The 13,185-nt window shown below is 40.7% G+C and overlaps 1 protein-coding gene across 8 annotated transcripts in view; it reads right to left on the bottom strand.

The window, feature by feature from the left end:
- Positions 1-13,185, bottom strand: part of LOC137046988 (probable E3 ubiquitin-protein ligase HERC1) — a 97,902-nt gene that overhangs the window by 73,887 nt on the left and 10,830 nt on the right. For all 8 annotated transcript variants that reach the window (XM_067424522.1, XM_067424516.1, XM_067424518.1 and 5 more), the window contains exons 3-11: positions 12,070-12,165; positions 11,744-11,929; positions 10,061-10,372; positions 9,682-9,778; positions 9,117-9,260; positions 8,498-8,625; positions 8,238-8,382; positions 6,850-7,021; positions 6,368-6,502 (exon numbers count right to left, since the gene is read on the bottom strand). In XM_067424522.1, the coding sequence (XP_067280623.1) occupies positions 6,368-6,502; positions 6,850-7,021; positions 8,238-8,382; positions 8,498-8,625; positions 9,117-9,260; positions 9,682-9,778; positions 10,061-10,372; positions 11,744-11,929; positions 12,070-12,165 (1,415 nt within the window). The remainder of the gene's footprint in view (positions 1-6,367; positions 6,503-6,849; positions 7,022-8,237; positions 8,383-8,497; positions 8,626-9,116; positions 9,261-9,681; positions 9,779-10,060; positions 10,373-11,743; positions 11,930-12,069; positions 12,166-13,185) is intronic.

Genomic DNA, 13,185 nt, shown 5'->3' with positions numbered 1-13,185 from the left:
GTGAACATAATCCAAAGCACAACCAAACCTGCTTGACACTAGAGAACAAAACCTAATTGGTTATTGAGGAAGATCAAGCGTGATGCGTAAAACGAAATTGACCCTCATTGGTACTTGCAAAAGCTCAAACTTGCTGCATAAAAATGAAAATGAAGCTTAATGGTTCTTGTGGAAGCTTAAACGTGATGCGTAACAAACGAAAATGAAGCTCATTGGTTCTCGCGGAAGCTCAAACGTGCTGCATAACACGAGAAAGAACTTTATTGGCTCCTGAAGCTCAAGCGTGCTGCGTAACATGAGGAAAAACTTCATTGGCTCCTGAAGCTCAAGCGTACTGCGTAACACAAGAAAGAACTTCATTGGCTCCTGAAGCTCAAGCGTGCTGCATAACATGAGAAAGAACTTCATTGGTTCCTGAAGCTCAAGCGTGCTGCGTAACACTAGAAAGAACTTCATTGGCTCCTGAAGCTCAAGCGTGCTGCGTAACACGAGAAAGAACTTCATTGGTTCCTGAAGCTCAAGCGTGCTGTGTAACACTAGAAAGAACTTCATTGGTTCCTGAAGCTCAAGTGTGCTGCGTAACACTAGAAAGAACTTCATTGGCTCCTGAAGCTCAAGCGTGCTGCGTAACATGAGAAAGAACTTCATTGGTTCCTGAAGCTCAAGCGTGCTGCGTAACACGAGAAAGAACTTCATTGGTTTCTGAAGCTCAAGCGTGCTGCGTAACACTAGAAAAAACTTCATTGGCTCCTAAAGCTCAAGCGTGCTGCGTAACACTAAAAAGAACTTCATTGGCTCCTGAAGCTCAAGCGTGCTGCGTAACATGAGAAAGAACTTCATTGGCTCCTGAAGCTCAAGCGTGCTGCGTAACACTAGAAAGAACTTCATTGGCTCCTGAAGCTCAAGCGTGCTGCGTAACACTAGAAAGAACTTCATTGGTTCCTGAAGCTCAAGCGTGCTGCGTAACACTAGAAAGAACTTCATTGGCTCCTGAAGCTCAAGCGTGCTGCGTAACATGAGAAAGAACTTCATTGGTTCCTGAAGCTCAAGCGTGCTGCGTAACACGAGAAAGAACTTCATTGGTTTCTGAAGCTCAAGCGTGCTGCGTAACACTAGAAAAAACTTCATTGGCTCCTAAAGCTCAAGCGTGCTGCGTAACACTAGAAAGAACTTCATTGGCTCCTGAAGCTCAAGCGTGCTGCGTAACATGAGAAAGAACTTCATTGGCTCCTGAAGCTCAAGCGTGCTGCGTAACACTAGAAAGAACTTCATTGGCTCCTGAAGCTCAAGCGTGCTGCGTAACACTAGAAAGAACTTCATTGGTTCCTGAAGCTCAAGCGTGCTGCATAACACTAGAAAGAACTTCATTGGTTCCTGAAGCTCAAGCGTGCTGCGTAACATGAGAAAGAACTTCATTGGCTCCTGAAGCTCAAGCGTGCTGCGTAACACGAGAAAGAACTTCATTGGTTCCTGAAGCTCAAGTGTGCTGCGTAACACGAGAAAGAACTTCATTGGCTCCTGAAGCTCAAGCGTGCTGCGTAACACGAGAAAGAACTTCATTGGTTCCTGAAGCTCAAGCGTGCTGTGTAACACTAGAAAGAACTTCATTGGTTCCTGAAGCTCAAGCGTGCTGCGTAACATGAGAAAGAACTTCATTGGTTCCTGAAGCTCAAGCGTGCTGCGTAACATGAGAAAGAACTTCATTGGCTCCTGAAGCTCAAGCGTGCTGCTTAACACGAGAAAGAACTTCATTGGTTCCTGAAGCTCAAGCGTGCTGCGTAACACGAGAAAGAACTTCATTGGTTCCTGAAGCTCAAGCGTGCTGTGTAACACAAGAATGAACCTTATTGGTTCCTGAAGCTCAAGCGTGCTGTGTAACACAAGAAAGAACTTCATTGGTTCCTGAAGCTCAAGCGTGCTGCGTAACACGAGAAAGAACTTCATTGGTTCCTGAAGCTCAAGCGTGCTGTGTAACACCAGAATGAACCTTATTGGTTCCTGAAGCTCAAGCGTGCTGTGTAACACAAGAAAGAACTTCATTGGTTCCTGAAGCTCAAGCGTGCTGCGTAACATGAGAAAGAACTTCATTGGCTCCTGAAGCTCAAGCGTGCTGCTTAACACGAGAAAGAACTTCATTGGTTCCTGAAGCTCAAGCGTGCTGTGTAACACAAGAATGAACCTTATTGGTTCCTGAAGCTCAAGCGTGCTGCGTAACACGAGAAAGAACTTCATTGGTTCCTGAAGCTCAAGCGTGCTGTGTAACACAAGAATGAACCTTATTGGTTCCTGAAGCTCAAGCGTGCTGCGTAACATGAGAAAGAACTTCATTGGTTCCTGAAGCTCAAGCGTGCTGCGTAACATGAGAAAGAACTTCATTGGCTCCTGAAGCTCAAGCGTGCTGTGTAACACGAGAAAGAACTTCATTGGTTCCTGAAGCTCAAGTGTGCTGCGTAAAACGAGAAAGAACTTCATTGGTTCCTGAAGCTCAAGCGTGCAGCGTATCACGAGAAAGAACTTCATTGGTTCCTGAAGCTCAAGCGTGCTGCGTAACATGAGAAAGAACTTCATTGGCTCCTGAAGCTCAAGCGTGCTGCTTAACACGAGAAAGAACTTCATTGGTTCCTGAAGCTCAAGCGTGCTGTGTAACACGAGAAAGAACTTCATTGGTTCCTGAAGCTCAAGCGTGCTGTGTAACACAAGAATGAACCTTATTGGTTCCTGAAGCTCAAGCGTGCTGTGTAACACAAGAAAGAACTTCATTGGTTCCTGAAGCTCAAGCGTGCTGCGTAACACGAGAAAGAATTTCATTGGTTCCTGAAGCTCAAGCGTGCTGTGTAACACCAGAATGAACCTTATTGGTTCCTGAAGCTCAAGCGTGCTGTGTAACACAAGAAAGAACATCATTGGTTCCTGAAGCTCAAGCGTGCTGCGTAACATGAGAAAGAACTTCATTGGCTCCTGAAGCTCAAGCGTGCTGCTTAACACGAGAAAGAACTTCATTGGTTCCTGAAGCTCAAGCGTGCTGTGTAACACAAGAATGAACTTCATTGGTTCCTGAAGCTCAAGCGTGCTGCGTAACATGAGAAAGAACTTCATTGGCTCCTGAAGCTCAAGTGTGCTGCTTAACACGAGAAAGAACTTCATTGGTTTCTGAAGCTCAAGCGTGCTGCGTAACACGAGAAAGAACTTCATTGGTTCCTGAAGCTCAAGCGTGCTGTGTAACACAAGAATGAACCTTATTGGTTCCTGAAGCTCAAGCGTGCTGCGTAACATGAGAAAGAACTTCATTGGTTCCTGAAGCTCAAGCGTGCTGCGTAACATGAGAAAGAACTTCATTGGCTCCTGAAGCTCAAGCGTGCTGCGTAACACGAAAAAGAACTTCATTGGTTCCTGAAGCTCAAGTGTGCTGCGTAACACGAAAAAGAACTTCATTGGTTCCTGAAGCTCAAGTGTGCTGCGTAACACGAGAAAGAACTTCATTGGTTCCTGAAGCTCAAGCGTGCTGCGTAACACGAGAAAGAACTTCATTGGTTCCTGAAGCTCAAGCGTGCTGCGTAACACTAGAAAGAACTTCATTGGTTCCTGAAGCTCAAGCGTGCTGCGTAACATGAGAAATAACTTCATTGGTTCCTGAAGCTCAAGCGTGCTGCGTAACACTAGAAAGAACTTCATTGGTTCCTGAAGCTCAAGCGTGCTGCGTAACATGAGAAAGAACTTCATTGGTTCCTGAAGCTCAAGCGTGCTGTGTAACACAAGAAAGAACTTCATTGGTTCCTGAAGCTCAAGCGTGCTGTGTAACACAAGAATGAACCTTATTGGTTCCTGAAGCTCAAGCGTGCTGCGTAACACGAGAAAGAACTTCATTGGTTCCTGAAGCTCAAGCGTGCTGTGTAACACAAGAATGAACCTTATTGGTTCCTGAAGCTCAAGCGTGCTGCGTAACATGAGAAAGAACTTCATTGGTTCCTGAAGCTCAAGCGTGCTGCGTAACATGAGAAAGAACTTCATTGGCTCCTGAAGCTCAAGCGTGCTGTGTAACACGAGAAAGAACTTCATTGGTTCCTGAAGCTCAAGTGTGCTGCGTAAAACGAGAAAGAACTTCATTGGTTCCTGAAGCTCAAGCGTGCAGCGTATCACGAGAAAGAACTTCATTGGTTCCTGAAGCTCAAGCGTGCTGCGTAACATGAGAAAGAACTTCATTGGCTCCTGAAGCTCAAGCGTGCTGCTTAACACGAGAAAGAACTTCATTGGTTCCTGAAGCTCAAGCGTGCTGTGTAACACGAGAAAGAACTTCATTGGTTCCTGAAGCTCAAGCGTGCTGTGTAACACAAGAATGAACCTTATTGGTTCCTGAAGCTCAAGCGTGCTGTGTAACACAAGAAAGAACTTCATTGGTTCCTGAAGCTCAAGCGTGCTGCGTAACACGAGAAAGAATTTCATTGGTTCCTGAAGCTCAAGCGTGCTGTGTAACACCAGAATGAACCTTATTGGTTCCTGAAGCTCAAGCGTGCTGTGTAACACAAGAAAGAACTTCATTGGTTCCTGAAGCTCAAGCGTGCTGCGTAACATGAGAAAGAACTTCATTGGCTCCTGAAGCTCAAGCGTGCTGCTTAACACGAGAAAGAACTTCATTGGTTCCTGAAGCTCAAGCGTGCTGTGTAACACAAGAATGAACTTCATTGGTTCCTGAAGCTCAAGCGTGCTGCGTAACATGAGAAAGAACTTCATTGGCTCCTGAAGCTCAAGCGTGCTGCTTAACACGAGAAAGAACTTCATTGGTTTCTGAAGCTCAAGCGTGCTGCGTAACACGAGAAAGAACTTCATTGGTTCCTGAAGCTCAAGCGTGCTGTGTAACACAAGAATGAACCTTATTGGTTCCTGAAGCTCAAGCGTGCTGCGTAACATGAGAAAGAACTTCATTGGTTCCTGAAGCTCAAGCGTGCTGCGTAACATAAGAAAGAACTTCATTGGCTCCTGAAGCTCAAGCGTGCTGCGTAACACGAAAAAGAACTTCATTGGTTCCTGAAGCTCAAGTGTGCTGCGTAACACGAGAAAGAACTTCATTGGTTCCTGAAGCTCAAGCGTGCTGCGTAACACGAGAAAGAACTTCATTGGTTCCTGAAGCTCAAGCGTGCTGCGTAACACTAGAAAGAACTTCATTGGTTCCTGAAGCTCAAGCGTGCTGCGTAACATGAGAAATAACTTCATTGGTTCCTGAAGCTCAAGCGTGCTGCGTAACACTAGAAAGAACTTCATTGGTTCCTGAAGCTCAAGCGTGCTGCGTAACATGAGAAAGAACTTCATTGGTTCCTGAAGCTCAAGCGTGCTGTGTAACACAAGAAAGAACTTCATTGGTTCCTGAAGCTCAAGCGTGCTGCGTAACACGAGAAAGAACTTCATTGGTTCCTGAAGCTCAAGCGTGCTGTGTAACACCAGAATGAACCTTATTGGTTCCTGAAGCTCAAGCGTGCTGTGTAACACAAGAAAGAACTTCATTGGTTCCTGAAGCTCAAGCGTGCTGCGTAACATGAGAAAGAACTTCATTGGCTCCTGAAGCTCAAGCGTGCTGCTTAACACGAGAAAGAACTTCATTGGTTCCTGAAGCTCAAGCGTGCTGTGTAACACAAGAATGAACCTTATTGGTTCCTGAAGCTCAAGCGTGCTGCGTAACACGAGAAAGAACTTCATTGGTTCCTGAAGCTCAAGCGTGCTGTGTAACACAAGAATGAACCTTATTGGTTCCTGAAGCTCAAGCGTGCTGCGTAACACGAGAAAGATCTTCATTGGTTCCTGAAGCTCAAATGTGCTGCGTAACACGAGAATGTACCTCATTGGTTCTCGCATGTCAAGCAAACATGCTTGAGCTTCCGTTTACCACAACTGATGCTTGTGGTGATAAATGCTTATATGTGAATAAAAGCCTAAATTCAATCTGTTCATTGTATAAGGCCATCGCCTTATACGATTTGGACATTTGGAATAAACCACTCGATCAATATGGATTAGTTTTTTCCCCATTTCATATGGATCTCTTTTTGAACTTTTTGAAGGGTCAAAGTCTCAGTTGCGTAGCTGTCAACGGAGAGAGAAAATCTTAAAACTTGCAGTCTCAGCTGTAGACTGCTGACATCTCACATAGCAAATGTCTATGCATCAGATTGGCATGGTTTAAGCATTTATCCATTAATCAATATCAGGGTTATTATTATAACTAAAACTACAACTAAAACCATAACAAAAAACAACAGGCATTTAAAATAAAATAAACGTTAACTGAAATATAATAATTTATTTAAAAAGTAAAAAACTGAAAAAAAACAAAAACTGAAATTAATAAAAACAATTTTTCTTTTCTGTGTTTCTTTACCTCTTAGAGGGGAATGGTGCAGGGGGTGTGTCTCCACTGATACAATCGCAGTAACGCTCCAGGAAACTGCGCAGGTACGTAAACGTGCTCTCCTCGAGATCCACACAAAACGGCCTGTGCCAAGCCACCAGCTGCCTGCCAGGCACACAAGAGACAAATCATTCACATTCAGTCATGCCGGGAAATCAATGTTAAGAGTAATGGAAAATGTAAATGCGACCGCATTAATTAATGAGTAGTGAATCTCACTACAGATGGAGCGATACGGGTTTTGATTTGTATGACGAATATGAGAATGTTGTCATTTCTTGTAGGCTGAAACTCATTTCAGGACAAACTGCTTTAGGTTTGCGTTTAGATGAGGAAGTGAGGGCTTTTTATTTCCATTATCCACAGACAATTGATAGGCATAAATGTATTATGGAAGCCCCGTCATATCACTCATCACAACTAACGAAATATGTCTTCTCCTCTCTCCTCACCTGTCTGTAGGAACTGCTGTCCAGGCCAGGCTGTGGGAGGTGCCTGCAGTGATCTGCTGTATTGAAACCCCTTCTAAACCAATCACTTTCTTGGGTTTGGTGACTGGTGTAGAGGTGTGGCCCTGCCCACACTGACCCATGGCATTGTTGCCCCAAGCAAACACTTCGTTTTCTGTAACAAAAACACAAAATTACATAAGCATTTTCACAAAGAAAAAAATTAATGCAACTTTAATCTGAGAATTTCATTTCAAATAACAACTTAGATTTTGTTTTTCATTTCTTTTCCTCACACAGGTGTCATAGGGTTTCAAAAGACTAGTAATTTAGTTGAATGGACTATTTTGATCCATTTTTAGGATTGAAAGCATTATTAGGGATTTATTGTATTTATATGGAAAAGAGCAAGTAGTATGGCTCCTCAAAACACTATTTTTGTGCCCCACAAAATAAAGAAATCAAAGGTTTGGAAAAACCTGCGGTGTTGTGAGCGTCAACTTTAAATTTAAAAGAGCATGTAATTAAAATTAAGCTGAAATAAAATATAATAGAGATACTAGATTTTAAAAAAAAATGTATACTTAAATTAAACAAAATGTAGAAAATGTACAAATAAATTAAACAAAATTTAGAAAATATAACCTTTGCAACTATCTAAAATAAGTATGTTTAAATTGAAGAACTAAAATGACAAAAAATAAAAAAATAAATTAAAGCTACAATTAAATAGCTATAAATTTAATAAAATATTAAAACTAAAATAAATTAAAATGAAAACTGAAAAATATATTATAAACTGCATATAAAATATATAAATATTATAGCAGTATAAAAATAATAATAAAAAATTAATAAGAAATAACACTGATCTACAATTAATTTCTATTAAATAAATTACTCAGATTGAAGTAATTATATTCCATATTTTAATATATTATTTTATTTTATATAATATAATTATAATATAGAATTATAATACAATACAATTAAATAATACAATATAATATAATATAATATAATATAATATAATATAATATAATATAATATAATATAATTAATATAATATAATATAATATAATATAATATAATATAATATAATATAATATAATATAATATAATATAATATAATATAATATAATATAATATAATATAATATAATATAATATAATATAATACAATATAATATAATATAATATAATATAATATAATATAATATAATATAATATAACTTAATATAATAGAATATAATATAATATAATATAATATAATATAAATTGTCTAATAATATGTTGTCCAGTTGCCTAGTGGAGCAGAAATTACACATTTCAGGGTTTTTAAAATCGTATTTAATCATGTGTTTTTCATTTATGTTTCTCCCTCTCTCTCACCGTGAGACAGAGCGAGACAATGGCTGTCTCCACAGGAAATGTCGATGACTTTAGTGATGCTGAGTTCCTCTATCAATCGAGGTCTGAGCGAGGTGGTCTCAGACGAGCCGCAGCCGAGACACGATCCGCAGCCCCATGCAAACACCTGCATCGTACACACAGGAGAACATAGAGACACAAGAATTTATATGGGTGTATATAACGGTACATATTTACTCAGTTCACGTCTGTGGGATAAATGAGAGGTTGGTTGTGTATACCTGGCCAGCAGATGTCAAAGCCAGTGATGACTGGCTCCCAGCACACACTTTCCTGATAATGAAGCCGTGCAGGGCTTCTATCACTTTAGGCCTGTACACACGGTTTGTGTCCCCATGTCCGAGTTTACCTAACACAAACGCAATGGTCACACTCACAGACAATTCCCTATGAATTGAAAAACAGTAATTTTAGGTGTGTCAAATTCAGAGGCTGTGCCGGTAGTTCAACAACTGGCTCTATATTATGCCTCCTAAAACACATTGCAACGGCTTTATTACAAACATGTTTAAGCTTGTCTGTGGATATTATGTCTGATAGTCCTGAAATATTGGATTTTTATTGCTCTACTTATGCAAAGCATCACAATGTCCTACTCATTCTTGAGAGCAAAAGACTTATGAATATATGAGCAATATGAATATCCCTTGGGTGAACAGGAAATTAGAGATCAACCAATAATGCTTTTTCATGACCATTGCAAATAGACAGAATGATAAAAGATAGAACGATAGATAGTAGGGGTGTGACCTAAGAGGATAAACCTAAGAGAAAGTGTAGGACATTTACAGAAAATAGCCCACATCCACATTGCAAAATAAAGTGGATATGAAATATTACCATTGTCCCCTCCTCCAAAGGACCAGGCGATTCGGCCATCTTGAGCCACAGCAATGGTGTGAGAGCTGCCACAAGCCACTTGCCCGACCCCACTGATGTCCTTGACCAGAGTGGGCACGTTACGACTGTGACTGTCGCTGTGACCTACATGACAGACAGATGGAGTAAAAATAAGACAGAGACAGACAGGCAGAACTTCTGACTCAGTCTGAGGGATCAGGCATCCTGTCGAGTGCCTGACAAATTATCTCTATGGATTTAAAAAAACTTTTAAAAAAACTCTGTGCACTGCATACTGCGCACAGCAGTCATTCAAACCACCTCACAGAAATCAATAGTGAATTGTATTTCACTGACAACACTACATCTGAGAACATATACTTGGGTCTCAGGGGTGTGTGTGTGTGTGTGTGTGTGTGTGTGTGTGTGTGTGTGTGTGTGTGTGTGTGTGTGTGTGTGTGTGTGTGTGTGTGTGTGTGTGTGTGTGTGTGTGTGTGTGTGTGTGTGTGTGTGTGTGTGTGTGTGTGTGGTGATGTTGAGGGCCTGTAAAAGGAGAGTGATGTACCGAGTCGACCAAAGTCGCCTTCCCCCCAGGTGTACAGCTCTCCGTCATTAGTCACCGCAGCACTGTGTCTGTATCCAGCAGACACACACACCACCACCTGCAATACACACACAGAAAAATTGTTACACTTGCAAATGCAATGATAATACACAAACTGGTTTCTTACAATTTCTGAAGAAGTATCAGTGGCTGCTAGGGTGTTCTGGAAAGTTTAGGCATGTGTACATGCAGCTTCAGGTCATGTGGTAGCTATAATATCGTAAGTTGTTCAGGAAGTTGCTTACTGGCCCAGTTCAAAAGAGCCCAGGAAAATACTCATGATGAGACACAGTCAGAAACAAGCTCCATTCTGCATGTAGAAAACATTATTTCCTCTCACCTTCCCTAAAAGAGGCCCCTGTATAATCTTGGGGTATTTCTGCGTGGCGCTGTTCCCGTGGCCCAGTTTGCCGTAATCTCCGTCTCCCCAACTGAACACCTCTCCCTCCGCCGTGACGGCCAGCGTGTGTCCGTCTGATCCCTTGGAAGATGACACCTTCCTCATGGTGCGAGGCGGCTCCAGAACCAGCTTCTTGGGCATAGACTGGTTATTAGAGTCCCCCAGTCCCAGACGCCCATAACTACCCTTGCCACAAGCCTTCACTGCACCGTCAGCAGATACAGAGAACGTGCAGTACTGGCCCGCCTCAATCTGCAGGTGGAAAAACAAGAGCACCATTTAGAGCTGAGTGAATTGAATCAACTGTGAGCGAGGATGTCTAAACTGTATTAGTGAAAGGGCACAGTTTATTAAGATGCGCCTGCTGTTTCCTAAATTGTATTTCTCAATTATAATGAAAAGACATGTCTGTATTAAAAAGCAAAGACTGTTGGGCCGGAACGCTACTCCAGATTAGATAAATGATAAATGGACTGCATTTATATAGCGCTTTCAACAGACCCATGGCCACTGAAGAGCTTTACATATTGCCTCAAATTCACCCATTCACTCTCTCATTCGTACACCGACGGCGATGTCAGCCATGTAAGGCGCCATCCAGCTCGTCGGGAGCAGCTGGGGTTAGGCGTCTTCCTCATGGACACCTCGACACTTGGTCAGGTGGAACCGGGGATTGAACCAACAGCCTTCTGGTTTGTAGCCAACCTACATGAACCACTGAGCCACTGACCCAAAGATATCAAAAATATCCAAGATATCCAAACTTGGCACAACAATTTAGATCGGTACAGGTGGTTTAATATTATTTATAATATAGTCTATAACCAATATGAGCCTAACTGCATTACAAAATATATACTTTAGTTCATATAACTAATACTTTTTTGCCTTTTTAAAGTTGAATGAATGAATGAATGAATGAATGAATGAATGAATGAATGAATGAATGAATGAATGAATGAATGAATGAATGAATGAAGCTCCTTAAAATGATCTATAAAAAAATAAATAAACATTTTACAAAAACAAAAAACATTAATTTACTAATAAAGCAAATAAAATAAATAAATATATTTTTAAAAATCTGAAATAAAAGGACAAAAACTGAATAAAACAAATTTAAATATTTAAAAATAAAAATAAAATAAAATAAAAATTACAAAAAAAAATTCCTTATATTATGAGATTTCAATTTGCATATTTAATTTGAAAATTCCAAAACAGTCATGAGCCCCATATGAAAAATTTCTCATCATCCAACTAATAATTACATTTTCATCACCTAACTTTTTTTCTGTCATACACAAAAGCGGAACCAAAGTCCATTTTAATATCTCCCATCCATAAAATCTGACAAAAATGTGTATGCCGATTGATAGAAGTTATAGACTACAAAACTCAGCCCAGAGAGTGCCCTTACCAAGTAAACAATTGGATCTTTTAATTAAAAGCTCTATTGTACAGCCGTCAAATTGAGCGTTGCGATCTCTCTCATTACATTTTTCTTCGAGTGGTCTTTCTCCTCCTCCTCATGCTGTCTCTGTTTGAACTAATGTTAGCTTTATAACGGCTTCCAGTTATTTGAGTTTTCAATACACTTGAGTTACACAAACCCACACACACCATTTGGGCGTCGCTGAAGCCCTGAGCCAGTTTGGGCTGTAAAATCTTCTCCAGCGTTCCCTCGGCGAGCTGATGGCTGCTGTTGCTACCCCACACGTACACCATAACGGCATCGTTCTCCGAGCCGGAGGAAGAGGAAGAGCCTGTGCTGCATGAGCACAAGCAGTTAGAGGCCAGGGTGCAGATCTACAACACACACACAAAGATTAAAGATTTATTTCAAAAAGAACAGAGGCCAAAGTCTCTCCGTCTTGGCATGAGAAAGCTTTAATAACACCTTATATTATAGTCTGTGAACACTTATACATTTTTTCACACAAACACACCTCTTCAAAAAGGCAAAGAGCAACATGCGAGAGGCTACAGAGTCCGTCTGCATCTTTCTTCAGCACCTGAGTATTGACGGATTCACCACGGAAAGCCTGTAGGCACAAACAACAAATTTAACAATAATATTTGTAGTGGATGCAACCATTGCTACAGTTGATCATTCAAAAAAGAAAAAGTACTGTAGAATGGGGAAAAAACCCACAGAATCACATGCTGCCTTATTGCTTGACGTCGCAATGAAACGGAAGTAATGGCAGATCTTTTCTTCCATATTATGATACACATCAGAGTGAAACGGATAACTGAAATTAAAATAAAAGCAGGGCAAAGACTTCTATCAATCAGCTGTTGATTGAATGGAGGCTGAATGCGAGCTTGCAGTCGATTTATAAGAAACTGGTGATTAAAGCGGACTAAATGATTGGAAGTCCAACCTATATCCCCAAAGAAAAGTCTGTAATTTCAGCGGGAGATCAAGTTACCAGAATGTATTTAAGTTTTTTTGTAATGTAACTGTGCTTTTTCAATGGTTAATTAAACAATTTGAAAGCAAGATGAAACCCCATTGGCAACCCATGTCACTTTTGGAATTTAATAAAATAAAATATTAATTGAGAAAACAACACGTAGAGTAGGACTTGTGAGGTAAAAAGTGGCCTTCAAGTTAAAAGTTTGCTGAAACGCAACAACTCAAATCACTGATTGACTTTTGGTTAACACGATCCAGTGGCCTAATAACCTAGGTGACATTATCATGAAAATTCTTGTTTTTTTTGGATAGGAGATAACGAAGACAGTCTCACTCTCAATACTGGCTCCAATGTGCAAATTACCTTTGTACTCTGAAGTAGGGGAATCTATAAACAAACAGTTGCTTCAATACAGGCAACACATTCTGCTGAACTTAAAGCACAAAAGCCTTATAGGTAGATATATTTCCTATTAATTAAAACATGAATAAATTACAAAATGGACGGTCTGGTGTGGCTCCGGCAGCTTTCAATGCTGGGAAGACGGCCAAAAGCTCCCAGTCAAATGAATGCCACAATCTTATTTAGTGCAAGCAAATGTTTGAGCCATTCCTGCCCTCTATGAGAGGAATACAGACTATG

The sequence above is a fragment of the Pseudorasbora parva genome, chromosome 18 (genome assembly GCF_024679245.1).
Source record: "Pseudorasbora parva isolate DD20220531a chromosome 18, ASM2467924v1, whole genome shotgun sequence".
NCBI classification, from domain to species: Eukaryota; Metazoa; Chordata; class Actinopteri; order Cypriniformes; family Gobionidae; genus Pseudorasbora; species Pseudorasbora parva.
This window is presented reverse-complemented; position numbering and strand designations above follow the sequence as displayed.